Genomic DNA, 13,974 nt, shown 5'->3' on the forward strand with positions numbered 1-13,974 from the left:
TCTTCCCTGTGAGGGTGGTGAGGCACTGGAACAGGTTGCCCAGGGATGATGAGGATGGTCCAGCCCTGGAAGTGTTTAATGCCAGTTTGGATAGGGCTCTGAGCAACCTGGGATAGTGGAAGGTGTCCCTGCCCATGGCAGTGGGGTTGGAAGTGGATGATCCTTAAGGTCCCTTCCTAGCCAAACTATTTTGTAATTCTATACTAAAAAAAACATTAATTTCTTTTAAAATTGCCAACCAGCAGCTCGGAGATTCAACATTCACATTACTTAACATTTAATTTAAAAACTACTAAACCAACTGTCTCAGCATCCTGCTACGAAAATCTGAGATTAAATTGTGATTGAAATTGTCATTATAAGCCTGATCATCAAGTGAAAGTTACTCAACAAAAGAGAGACATTTCAGCAAGCAGTTGACAGAATGACTCTGCCAGGCACCACAAGGAGAAGAAAGGGGCTCATTGTGATAATCCTTCACTGATTAAGATCTGTCACTGCAGCCAGCACAGAACCAAGTGTGCAATCCTTCATGTTACTTTTAAAAAGAAAAATCAAAGAGGAAAAATAAAATCAACCACAAAGTGAATAAATATCCCAGGCCCCCATGGCTTCATTCATTCTTGTCCTCAGGAACATCAATTAGCAATGAGTGTTGTCATCTGTTTGCCTGTTTAAAAGACAAAACAAAACAGAAAACAAAGGTTCAGGTTCTGTCTTAATCACTTGGATGCTTCCCAAAATAGCTTAGTTATCATGCAAGTCACTTTTTTTTTTTTTTTTTTAAAGTAAAACCACATTTCAGGATGTGGGGCCTTAAAATTTATGGGAAAACTCCGAATGTTTTACCTGCATATTTTTATAAATCCAGTCTGTAAACACAGTCATATTCCCATAGACTCCAGGTTTGTTGGGAGTGGCACAGCCAGTGCCCCAGCTGGTATCTCCCACCAGCCACCACACTGAGTGGTGGTGAGTCACCAGAGGACCTCCACTGTCACCCTGCAGGGGACACAAACACCTTGTTAGTGGCACAGCCACCAGGAAAAACACGACCCATTTCACCCAGGCACACAGCTTCAGTTTCAATATAAACCTGCCTGCCATTTAGGGAGCCACTAAAACAAGGTATGGTGGCAATTTTGGTGTTTAATGATGCCTGCTGCCAATAGGGATGAAAATAATTTGCCCAGAGCCCTCTAAGTAAGATTGGCATTATTTGCTTTATTGTGCACGAGCACAATGCTGTGATTAATAATATAATAATGATAATAATGCTGTAGTTATGAGGAGCATTTGATCATTTTCAAGCACCAGGTAACAAACCATCCTTGAAGCATTAAAAAGGAGCCTCACCCCCCTTGGGAATTTAGTGAGAACTCAGCACTGGCAGCCATTCAGATGATGAAACAAAAGCTCTCCTCTTTAAAGGGGTGCACCACAAAAGGAACCAGAAGCTCAACCAGATTAAGATCTGGTAATGCAAATTTTTAATGCAGATGTATTGCAAATACAGATGTCTTGCAAATTTTTAATTTTGGTGTGGCATAGGATTTATTTGTAATAGAGAAATAGAAAGATAGAAAGAAAGACAGACAGAAAGAATCCCCACTAGCAAGGCCACGAAAATAATCAGATCATTTCATCTTTTACACAATTAATAGCTATTAATTCAGAATAATTACCTGACAGGAGTCAACTCCCCCTGCTAGGTCTCCAGCACAGATCATTGTGGGCAGAATCATGCCATTGTAGATATAAACAGCATTACACCTGGAACGTTCTATGAGGGGCACCGCAACGTAATTCAAGTTATTTGATGTTTTACCTGGAATTGGAATAGGCACAAACGTGCAAAGACAAAACCAGAATCAGCATCACATTACTTTGCTGCTACAAAAAATCCCAGCAGCCAAGATGAAATAAACTTCCTAGAAGCAGCAGGATGGAAATTCAAGATGTAAGAAGTCTACAAGAGGTCAAGAGGACCTCCCAGCACCAAAAAAAAAAAACTTTCCTCCTTTTCCTTCTTCCAGTCTTGCAATTTTACTTGCATTATTCTCTTTCAGCCTGAGGTGCTGGAAAGGAGCAGCTCCTGCCCTTGCCCACATCCACAGGACACGCCTGGCACACAGCAACCCTTGCTGCAGGAGAGGGGGCCCTGCCAGCAGGGGCACAGAATTATCTCCTGGATGGGTATTTCTGGCCCCCCAAACTGATTTGAGGGTCCCTTTGCAGTCTGCTGAATGCAAAACCTCACAGCTTGCTTTGAGACAGAATGCCCTGGGTAAATACTGGGGGCTGTAGAAATGGGTGCAAAAATAGTGTATGAACAGATGTAATTCAAACTGCCCCATCAGCCCATGCAACAATATTCTTAAGATGAAGAGGACTAGTTTATGTGAAAGACCAAAATATTCCAGGAGCACTTTTTACCTCCTTGGTACTCTGCTCCCCACCCTGATATCCAGCACTGCTGGTTAGGCTGGAACATCATTCCTGGATTGGGCAGGCAAACTGGCCTCACAGTTTCTGCAAAACAAACAGAAAACAGATGTTCAGACAGAGCTCAGATTTAAATGGCCACCCCTTACACACCAGCATCCCCTCTGTACTTTACATTCCTTGCAGGCAGACAATGCAGGAAGCAGAAGAAAGTTTACCAGCTGTCCTCTCCCTGAGGGGTACCTGATCTCCACCTCAAACCTACCTGATCTTCACCCCAAACCTCCCTGATCTTCATCTTCACCTCAAACCTCCCTGATCTTCATCTTCACCTCAAACCTACCTGATCTCCACCCCAAACCTCCCTGATCTTCATCTTCACCTCAAACCTACCTGATCTTCATCTTCACCTCAAACCTCCCTCATCTTCATCTTCACCTCAAACCTCCCTCATCTTCATCTCCACCTCAAACCTCCCTCATCTTCATCTCCACCTCAAACCTCCCTCATCTTCACCTCAAACCTACCTGATCTCCACCTCAAATCTACCTGATCTCCACCTCAAACCTACCTGATCTCCACCTCAAACCTACCTGATCTTCACCCCAAACCTACCTGATCTTCATCTTCACCTCAAACCTACCTGATCTTCACCCCAAACCTACCTGATCTTCATCTTCACCTCAAACCTACCTGATCTTCACCCCAAACCTCCCTCATCTTCACCTCAAACCTCCCTCATCTTCACCCCAAACCTCCCTCATCTTCATCTTCACCTCAAACCTCCCTCATCTTCACCTCAAAGTGAGGCACAAGCAGTTAGTGGTTCTACCTTAATTCATCAGGTTAAACAGAACAATTAACATCAGCGCTTCTGAGCAGTAGAAGACGAAGAAAAAATTCTGAAAACTACAGCTCTGCATTTGCTTTGCAAAAATCTGCTGAAAATAATCACAAGACAAGCAGGATTCACTGCTGATATGTACAAGAAGTGTGCAGCACAAAAACCTGGAAAACAGACAATCTCCCTGCTCTCAGCAGCAGAAAATCCCTTTCAGACTGCTCTTGGTAGCTTTAAACTGATGCACTGAAACACAAAAGGCCTGTACACAAAAAGCACTTCAAGTTTAAATAATGGCTCGTCCTCTGTTTTGTACTGACTGCTTACAAACAGCCTACATCTGCTTTTGTGAAAGGACCTTCTTGTAACGCTGAATTCTGAAGGGATTTTTGACCTGACTGGAGTTGGGATTTAATCAGCTGCTCCAGCCCTGCACCTGTAGCTCTCTGCACACGCAGCAGTGGCTAAACTGAAGGACCACAGAGCATTCTAGGGTAAAAATATATTATTGAGATGAGCCCAAACCCCCTATCCATGTCACAGATTTAAATAAATCCTGCTTAGGAAATCAGAGGCTGTGCCCTCTGTCTCTAGGGTCTTTTTGTGTTCTTCCAATAAGCGTCTACAAGGATTGCTTGATGAAATTCAGAAGTTTTAAAAGGTGTGCTCACTGCCACTGGATTTTTCCCTTATTAAGAGGAGAAGAACACCTACCAGTAAAACTCAGTGGTGTCTCCAGCTTCATCAGGGCAACATCATTGTCCTTAGAGTCTGTGTCATAATCTGGGTGGGAAATGATCAGCTGCACTTTGTATCCACTTCTGAAGAGCATCTCATCCTGATTGAGGATCCCAGCATAAACCCTCCAGCTGTGTGGGTCAGACAGTCGCCTGCAGAACAAAGAAAAGGTCTGAAGGTTTTCTTCTCTGGTGACAAGACAGGGATCAGTACCTTCAAAAAACTGTCTTCAGGAGCTGTAGTCAAATGTTTGTGTGACCAAAAACACACTTGCATTTGACTGCCATTTCTGAAGAATAAGACAGACAAATTGCCAGACGTGTAACTTGAGGAAAGCTTGGCTCTAGTTTCAAAAAAATATTAAATAAAATCTTTGCAGTGGGTTAAGTATCACTGTCCATCCCCTTAATCACTCAGCACAAGAAATTAAGTCTGAGACTGCAACACTGAAGCCTTTTGATTTCCATGACTCAGGGATCAGGCAGGTATTTCTGAAGTCTCACATGTCAGTGGTATCAGCAGAAGCCAGAATTAGTAAAAACATGATCTAGTGAAAGAATTTCACTATCTTGAAAGCACCAGGGTTTTTTTAGGCTAGTTTTGGGTTTTGGTGGGGTTTTTTTTAATGTTAAGCACGCTTACTGGATGTTATTTAAGCAGCCTGTGGTGCTCCAGCACAGTTTACAAAAGCTTAATAGAAAACTTGCCACAAGTGTTAAAACTCCCTCCATGAGAAGTGCCAAGGCAGTTGTGCCTGCAAGTCACCCCACCTCCAAAAAAACCAGACCAGGCTGAAAACCAGGTTTGTGCCAGCTGCAGCTTGGTTGCCATTCCCAAAGCTTTTGCACACTACAGAGCTCAAACCCAGACAACAAAGGAGGGATAAGATCTCCAGGTAGAAATCAACACTTGCATTCCTTTCTCAAGGTTAAGGACAAATAGTCTTCCTTGCCTCAGCCTCAAACTCTGATCCAGCCAACCAGCCATTAAAATGGTTTTGCTTTGTGGGTTTTCCCTCCAACAGAAGCAGCCACCTTTTAAACAAATTTTGCCCTTTCTGAGGGTACCACAGAACCCTCGACTCTCTTTTATAGGTTAAAAATGTACAGAGCACCAGCTATTTTTCTTGTTGATGGCTACATAAAGTGCTCCTTGGATAGATATAAATCTGTATTTAATACTGACTTGGACTTTGCTACCCTGTGGCAAAAAGATACGAAAAAATAAATGGCCCAGGCATCTTTAAATTGATCATATCTACAGCAGTGTGATATTTGAGAATTTGGAGGGAGGGAGTTCCCTTTGGGTTTTCTCAGAGTGTAATTCAACATCTTCATAGAAACATTGTATGGGCTGGCATTCAATTTGGTGCCTCAAGTTTACATTAAATTGGGTGGGTATCTGTGCTCAACATCACCCATTTCATTCTGTAAATAGAACAAAATATAAAATAAGGCTTCCTGCAGAAAGCAGACAGATGAGCTGCAGCCAGCCTCCTCCAGAACCAATCTTCCCTTAATACTTCAAATTTACAATACAGACAAAACACTGCACCAAGCACCTGCATGCCAGGTGGGGGGAGAAATTCAGTTTTAAGGGAGAAAGTGGGGAAAACTGAATAAATTCATGCATTTCAGCTTGAAGATAGGCAAACAGGGAGAAGTTTAATAAATCCAAGTGCTGAGTCCTGCATTTTGGCCACAAAAACTGTAGCCAAAATGCAGGGGGCTGGGGACAGTGTGGCTGGACAGTGCCCAGCAGAAAGGGACCTGGGGGTGCTGGCTGACCATGAGCCAGCAGAGTGCCCTGGTGGCCAAGATGCCAATGGCTCCTGGCCTGGATCAGGAATGGTGTGGCCAGCAGAGCAGGGAGGTCATTCTGCCCTGCCCTGGGCACTGGGGAGGGCAAACCCTGAGTGCTGTGCCCAGCTCTGGCCCCACAGCTTGGGAAGGACCTTGGGACACTGAGCACATCCAGAGGGGCTGGGAACACAAACCCTGAGAGGAGCCCTGAGGGAGCTGGGGGTGCTCAGCCTGGAGAAAAGGAGACTCAGGGCTGCCCTCATGGCCCTGCACAGCTCCTGAAAGGTGCCTGTGCTCAGCTGGGCTGGGCTCTGTCTGCAGCAGCACTGACACAGCCAGAGCACACAGCCTGAGCTGCACCAAGGGAAATACAGGCTGGAGAGCAGGGAAAAGGTTTTCCAGCAAGGGTGAGAAAGTTCTGGAATGGCTGCCCGGGGAGGTGGTGGAGTGCCCATCCCTGGGTGTGTTTAACAAAGCCTGGATGTGGCACTGGGGGCCAGGGCTCAGTTGAGCTGGTGGGGCTGGGCTGGACTCGATGATCTTTAGGGTCTCTTCCAACCCAGGGATTCTGTGATTCTGTGACATTCAGCCCCAGAGAGAGGGACTCACCCTTCCACACAGTGAGCTGCTGTCACGAGCCAGTGTGGGGTGATGATGGAGCCCCCGCAGACGTGGGTGCCCTGCACGTGCAGGCTGACCTGCCACGGCCACTGCCCCAGCACGGCCCCGCTGCCCCCCACGATCCTGTTCATGATGCTCACGCTCTTGCTGGACAGGCCACACTCTGGAAAGTCAGTCACACACAGAGGGTCATCACAGAGGGAGCTGGGAGGTAGATTCTGCACCCCTGGCTCCCCTGGCAGAGGGGTGCACACACCATGCTGGGCACAGCACAGCTCACACCCCTGCCCTGACACCAAGTCTGCCATTGATTGCCCAGACCCCCAACAAATTGCAAACCCCTCCTGGCAGCAGCTGCCCTTGGTTCACCATAAACTCTTCCCACCTTTCAGGAGTCTCTGGTGATTCAGACACCTCTGTGCTGTGCAACAAAGCAGCCAACAGCCAGGAGACTCCTCAGGGCAGGAATCACCCCCAGCAGGCACTGCCCACCCCATTGCTGACTCTTGGAGAGCAAATGTGCCACAGACATCCCAACACAGCTGCTGGGTCACATGTGGAGCTTCACCACCAGGAACCAGCGGCAGCAGAGACAAAAGCAACTGGGGATCCACTGTATTCCTTGGCTCCTCTCCCACCCTGCTCCTAAAACTGCATTACTTGGGAACCAGAGTTAAATCATTTGCCCACGCAAAAGCAGCGATTAATGCCACAGTCCAAAAGGACTTGCCAGCCAGAGCATTTCATGAAGAAGCAGAAGTTTGCAAAAGCCAGTGAGTTACCTATGCAGCGCAGAGAAACCACATATCCTGAGGCACAGGAACCGCTGCAGGAGAAATAAAAACACCAAACAGCATCTTAGGCACTCGGTGAAGGAAATGGTGAGAGAAGTCCACCCTCCAGCTGCTTTCCACCCTTTCCAGCGACGTGCCCTGCCTTCAGCCTCATCTTCCTGCGGAGGGTTCCCTCCTTTCCTCACCACCTGGCCCCCACCATGCCCTGCATTCACCAAAACTGTCCTGTGGGACACTGCAGGCACGGGCACAAAAGGTTTGTGTGCCTACTGAGAAGGTGGATGAAGAGAGAAAGTGGAGCTGATTCAGGAAGTTGTTGCAGAAGAAGTAAACAAGGGAGCTGCAGGGAGTGTGCAGGCACAGCAGTCTGCAGGTTTTGACACTGGACACTTCAGAGCTGTTCAATGATAATAAAAATGATGCTTTCCACAGTGAAGATCCATTTTTGCATGCTGTGTGTTCATGTGACTGAAAAATGTGAATGTGTTGTAGCTGGGAGCTCTTGTCACCATACACAAACTCCAGCTGATGGTCAGAGAGCCTCAGAAAAACACCTTTGACACAGCACAGCAGAAGATGGGACATTTCTTCTTTTAGAAGAGGACAGAGAGGATGGAAAAACGACAGCTGTGTTTTTAAAAAGAGGGAAGAACAGCTGCTGCAATCAGATCAAAAGCAAAGCCCCTTTCCCTCCAACAATCCCCACTGGCAGATGTGCTTGCATTGTGCTGCACCTCTTCCAGCATCTGGAGAGAGCCTGGACGAGAGGAGAGAGGCTTTTATTGAAGCAGGGTACCTGCTGTACAGCTTCTTGTACAAGTCTATATTCCCAGCACTGGTGTTCAGCTTCATGTAGCTCTTGAAGCTGTCTCCAGGTTCCACCCCCGCGCTGCGGAAATACGTATCCCTGCCAAACAGAAAGTCCACCATGAAACCCAGCAGTGGTTCCAGTTTTCAAACAGGTGATAACAACGAGCCCTGACAAGCCAGAGCTTCTGACATGACGGCACTAGAAATCTTTATTTTTTTGTTTATTATATTTATTTTTATTTTTGTGAACGTGGAGCCCGGCTGGTGCAGCCCAGCCACAGTCACTGGGTTGAAATATTATTTTTACCTGATATGTATGCACCTCGTGTAACAGGGCAAGATGAAGAGATGCCTTTGCCAGTGCATTTTCACAGCAAAGTCTCAGACACATTAAAAATGGCAAGAGGGAAATTTTAACCTTTCCTTTTCTGAGCAGAGGCTGACAGAGGTTGCACTTACACGCTGTAGCCCATGTCTTTGCATGCAATCTTCCCATAATCATCATTCCAGTCATCTTGGCAAACAGGATACCAGGATTTGGTGACAGGTGAATAAACCTCCAGGATAAAATTTGGTCCAAAAAGTCTAACTGCCAGAAAAGGAAGAAAGGGAAAAAGGAAAAAAAGAAGGAAACTAAGACCACCACATGCTATTATTACTGCTCTCTCTGCTTGGAAGTAGTTACCCATAATATCCACTTCATGTATGAACTGATCTTAATTTAATGCTCCCTTCTACTCAAATTCTGAGTAAATAGCCAGTTCCACTTCATGTATGAACTGATCCTAATTTAATGCTCCCTTCTACTCAAATTCTGAGTAAACAGCCAGTAGACAGAAATATGGCAATGACTTACTTCTCTATATGTAAGGCAATTTATAAGCACTACCAGTTTTAAAATACAAATGCACAAGATAGGGTTCATCCTTTCACTTCAGCTTTTATACTAACATTTCTCTGTTATGTTCTACCACTGAGAAAGATTGCAATAATGAAAATTTCCCAATCTTTTCTTTATGCAACCATATATTTCTTCATATATTACATCCTGTGTATAAATAAAACATGATCTATTTAAAAATAGATAATGTTATCTTACTAATATCTTTATTATTAAGAGATTATATTATCTCTTAATACACCAAATTTCTCCAGAGAAGTGCTTTGTAAAGCGATAATGCAACCAGGAGCAATTAGCTCTGACATTCCACGTCCCATTATGTATTTGCTTGCACAAGAATTTAATAAAAAATAGTTTGAGCAAAAGGACAGATTGAAGCAGGCTTCTCCAAGAAGCCATTATTCAACCAAATGGAGGGGAACTGCTGCCAGCAAATGCTAACCCAGCGTGAGAATGTGCTGAATACAAGTTTGCAGAGGGAATTTAAAGCACAGCTGAAATTTCCAGTGTGGCACTGGCACGACCCAAGATGCCAAACCTCTGGAATGGACAAATGAAGGCTTCCACCTTCTGCCTTCAGCTCTAAAGCTTCCCTTGGCATCTTTTCAGTTCAAAGCAATGATTAGGCCAGGCTGCCTTACACAAATGAGTTATGGAGTGGTTGAAGAACTAAGGGGAGAACAAGGAATATAAAATACGTGGAAAAAGACGAGCCTGACCGAAGACCACCAGGTTTGTTATCACCTGAGGCTTACTGAGAACCACTGACTGTTCTATCCAGAGACAAGCTCCAGATCCAGTTCTGCACAAACCCCACTCAAATTAAAAAGTGAGATTTAAAAAACTGACTCAAAGTCAAGGCAGCTCAAACCCCTGAGCATTTCATTTCACTTCAGCTTTTCAATCGGGCTGGAAACAAACTGAGTATCTAAACGTAACACACATCCTAAACAGCTTTAAAGACAGACCTTAGGCTAAAACAGCCTTGTTGCAATTTAGGCAAGCTCTGTGCAGGGCAATCTGCTCCCAGGCTCCTGCAGTGATGCAGATTTTGCCCCCAGCCCTTGGCTGCTGTCACTCACCACAGCGGGTCTCGTCCTCCCCGTTGGGGCAGTCGCTCACTCCATCGCACCACTGGGAGGGGGACATGCACACCCCTGAGGATCCACACTCAATCAGGGAGCTGAGACAGTGATTCTCTACTGCAGGGAGACAGAAACACACCACGAGGCTGCACATGGTCACCGTGATATTTTATGAAAAATCCCTTCGCCGGGATTTTTCTCCTGAGAAGCTGAGAAGGCTCAGAAAAGAAATGTAGACAATAATTATCTGATGGCTTGGGATGTGGTTTGGAGGTTGCTCACCAACAGGTGCATCTTTGACTGGTTCCATGTGGATTGTTTTTAATTAATGACCAATCCCAGTCCAGCTGTGCCAAGACTCTGTCTGTCATGGGTTTTTATTGTTCACTCCTTTCTAGCTTTCTGTTGTATCATTCCTCTTTCTTTAGTATAGTTTTAGTGTATCATTTTCTTATCATATATCATATCAAATCAGCTTTCTAAGAACTTGGAGTCAATTCTCATCTCTCACCTTGTCCTCCAACACAGCACATCAACCCAGCTCTCCAAGAGTTTCCCACTTCGATGGAGCAAAACATTGGAAGCTCTCAAACCCAGAGGTGGGAGAGCCCCAGCTGCCACAGCAGAGATGGATTCCTCTGTCCTTTGCACAGATCAATTCTCTGATGCAGCTGATTGGGTTCTGGCCCCTGGCCTCCCCTGAATAATCAGGCACCATTAAGGTGCCAGAAATGAGTCAGCTTTGCAAAGGAGGAAGAGAGCGAGTGCCTCAATTATGTACTTTTGCTCTCATTTAAAACAAGATTACACTCATCCTGCTTAAATCAAAATGAGTCAAAAAATGCCCCTAAGAACACAAAGTGTCATCCCAATAGTTCCAAATGAACTCCCTTAAAGTTATTGAATAGTTTGGAAGGGGTCTTTAAACATCATTTTAGTCCAACCCTAATTCAATGAGCATGGACACCTTCCACTAGATCTCTCTTCCTCTTCTCCTGAGCAGAATGGAAAGGAGAGGCTCCTAAAAACACCAGATTTTTAATTTCCTGCTTTTTTAGCAAAGCAGCTTTCATTGAAAGGGAAATTAAGACAGCACAAGGCAAACTTCACCTGAGCTGAACAGAATTGGTCCAGCCCTGTTTCAGAGCTCAGCCACCCCAGCTGGGGATGATTTCCAAAGCAAACATCCATGGTACAACTTAAGAGTGCTGAGACAGGCTGGGCTCATGCAATGTTTGCACAAAACCCCCACAGAAACAAATAAATGGATGTAAATGACTTCTGCTCCAAGACAGATCCCATTTTAGCAAAACAAAAGGTATCTTGACCATTTACACTCCTGCAGTTAAGGTTTGCACACTTATTGCAATCCCCTCTCTTCACCCGAAATTAAGTGAAGCTCAAATTTGGAAAGTAACAGCAGCATTAAAAAGAAAGAAAAAAAGAAAAAAAAAACCTTAACCCACAAACAAAACTGAGCCATTAAGAAGCAAGATTAGTTCATCTCTTAGGATAAAAGAACAAAGGCTTTTCTGTCCTTACTTCAGAATAAAGCATAAAATGAGAATGGATATATCTAACTTAAAAAGTTTAAAACATCTTTTCTTAAAAAAAAAAAAAAAAAAAGAAAACAAAATAACTTACCAAAATACCAGATGAAGAAAGCAGCAATTGCACAACAAATGACTATTAATATAGATAGTATTATTATTATGGTTTTCCTTAGACCTGAAGTGAAAGCAAGGAGGATAAGAGAAATCAGGTTCAGAAGTAATTTCCATCCACCAGCACTATTTATTTGACATTAAAATCACTGATTTTTAGCCAGACTTTTCCCCATTCCACCATCCTTCCTCCCAAACCCCCCAGCTACACCAGCACTCCAGCCAGCTGTCACTTCTTCATGACAGGAAGAAAGGCAAGAAGGAAGTGGCTCCTTCAATGCACGACTTGGAAGGGAAGGTCCCTTTCCTTTGTTATCTCACTTCAACAGATCTCGGGTCCAAAGCTGTGGCAGTCCCAGTTGTGGGATTTTCTGGGTCTGGATTGAAGGCACTTGAGATGGTGTTTCATGTTCAGACTCAGGGGTTTATTATTTCTTATCAGTGAAACAGTCTCACTGCTGTGAGTGCAGCAGCTTTTCATTAGAAGGCACAAAATGCCCAACAGTCTCTGGTTACAAGGACTTTTAAGGTAAAACTGTCCAATGAAGAACTGACACCTGGATTATTTTCCCTTTTACCCCAATAACTGATCCCACAGAGCTGCAATGGGGACTTTTCTGCCCAATTACAAAATGCCACCCAAACCCTTGGAGAAGGAGGAAGAAGAAGCATGAAGAAGAAACCCAGGACCACACCCTGTGCCCTCCACCTTGCTTCCATCCACAACACACTAAAAACCCCAAAACCTCAATTTCTCACCCAGTGACATACCCACACTGCTCTCTATAATCTATTTCACACTTCTGTGGATTCTAGGAAAACTAGAATTCTAGTGTAGGAAACTTTCTCCATGGATGAGGGTCAAAGTCAGTGCTGCCCTGGAGGGGGTCAGGGCACCCCAGAGCAGACAGACCAACATTCCCAGTGGGCTTCCACAAAAAACCAGGAGAAATCCCCCCAAACTTACTGGCTGCACAGGTTCTCCTGGGTGGGGGTGCTGCTGGCCGGGTGGGCTGGTGGGTGGCAACCCTGGGGACGTAGCTTGGCACAGAGGGAGGGCTGGAGGAGAAGAGCTGCGGGTAGTGGGGAGCACCTGCTGCCGGCCGGGCAGCGTAGGGGGGCTCTGGCTGGAAGCCCCTGTTCTCGTAGTATGGCGGTGGAGGACCCTGAGGGGTGGCGTGGGGAACAGCAGAGAGTGAGAAACGAGGCTGGCAGCAGGACAAAACCTCCCAGTCCCATCTGTCCAATACACCCCCCGCACCCCGAGCACTTACTGGGGACTGCAGTGCACACAGACAGGGAGATTCACAGAACATGCCTAAAACCTCGTGGATTGAATGATGAAAATAACACAGAGCCAGGCTGGGAATCCTCTGGCAAGATCAGTTTCCTGATCTTGCTTTTCCATAGCAGCCCAGCCTAAGAAGGATTCTTGAGCCCAGCCCTCCCAAGCTGTTTGCACAAATGCTTGCCCTGGGACGTCTGACGGGGTGGAAATAAACAGCAAGGACAGCTGTGGGCTGCACCATCCCAGAAAGAAATGCTGACAAGTATCAGCCTTTGTCCAGGTCCAGGATAAATGCTTACTGCCCCATTTCGTGCTGTGACAACAGCAGGTACACCTAAGCTATTTCTGACACACACTGGCCTGCAACAAGAATATTTACCCTGGAAGAGCTTAAAAAACGAGTTAGAAGCCTACCCCACCAAAACAAGCTTAAATAGATCAAAAGCATGTGCTCAAAAGCATAAATCTCCCCTAAAATATCTGGAGCACTTGAAATGTTGGTTAATTTGAGGCTCTTACACCTGCCTCACAGCATCCTTTCCCCTTTCTGCCAAAAAGGAAACACGACAAATAGTCTGGGTTTTGACAGACTCGTTAATCAGGACATCACTCAATGGGATGTTGGGTGTAAAGAAATAAAAACGCGTTAAAAGAAAAAAATCAGAGGAATATTGTGAATATCCTGTTTACTTACTAGAGTAGAGGTCATTTTTCCTTTGTCAACAGTACAGAAACAATTCAAGTGTTGGGGAGTAAAGTGTGAACCTACACAAACAAACAAAAAAGAAAACAAATCACAACTGGAGGCTTTGTCCAGCTTTCCTGTCAGTTTTCCCTTTGGAAAAAAGCCAGATTTGCAGAGAGGGGGAATAAAACAAATTAAACAAAACACCAAAACTCCAAACCAAGCGGAAGTACTTGAAGAGAGGGTACAAATTAAGGTGCAGCATGAAATCAGATCTCAGCAGCCTCCCAACACAAGCCT

At 45.2% G+C, this 13,974-nt stretch overlaps 1 protein-coding gene across 1 annotated transcript; it reads right to left on the bottom strand.

Moving 5' to 3' along the window:
* Positions 1 to 658: 658 nt before the first annotated feature.
* Positions 659 to 13,698, bottom strand: TMPRSS2 (transmembrane serine protease 2; the record flags this gene model as incomplete). Its single annotated transcript, XM_084226337.1, has 13 exons — positions 659 to 670; positions 850 to 1,002; positions 1,686 to 1,828; positions 2,437 to 2,532; positions 4,001 to 4,176; positions 6,436 to 6,610; positions 7,230 to 7,273; positions 8,038 to 8,148; positions 8,511 to 8,640; positions 10,035 to 10,154; positions 11,682 to 11,765; positions 12,669 to 12,867; positions 13,684 to 13,698. The coding sequence occupies 13 exons, from the start codon at positions 13,696 to 13,698 to the stop codon at positions 659 to 661; spliced, it is 1,458 nt and encodes a 485-aa protein (XP_084082463.1).
* Between the last annotated feature and the right edge of the window lie 276 nt (positions 13,699 to 13,974).

The sequence above is a fragment of the Fringilla coelebs genome, assembly GCF_963513975.1.
Source record: "Fringilla coelebs genome assembly, chromosome: 2".
NCBI lineage: Eukaryota > Metazoa > Chordata > Aves > Passeriformes > Fringillidae > Fringilla > Fringilla coelebs.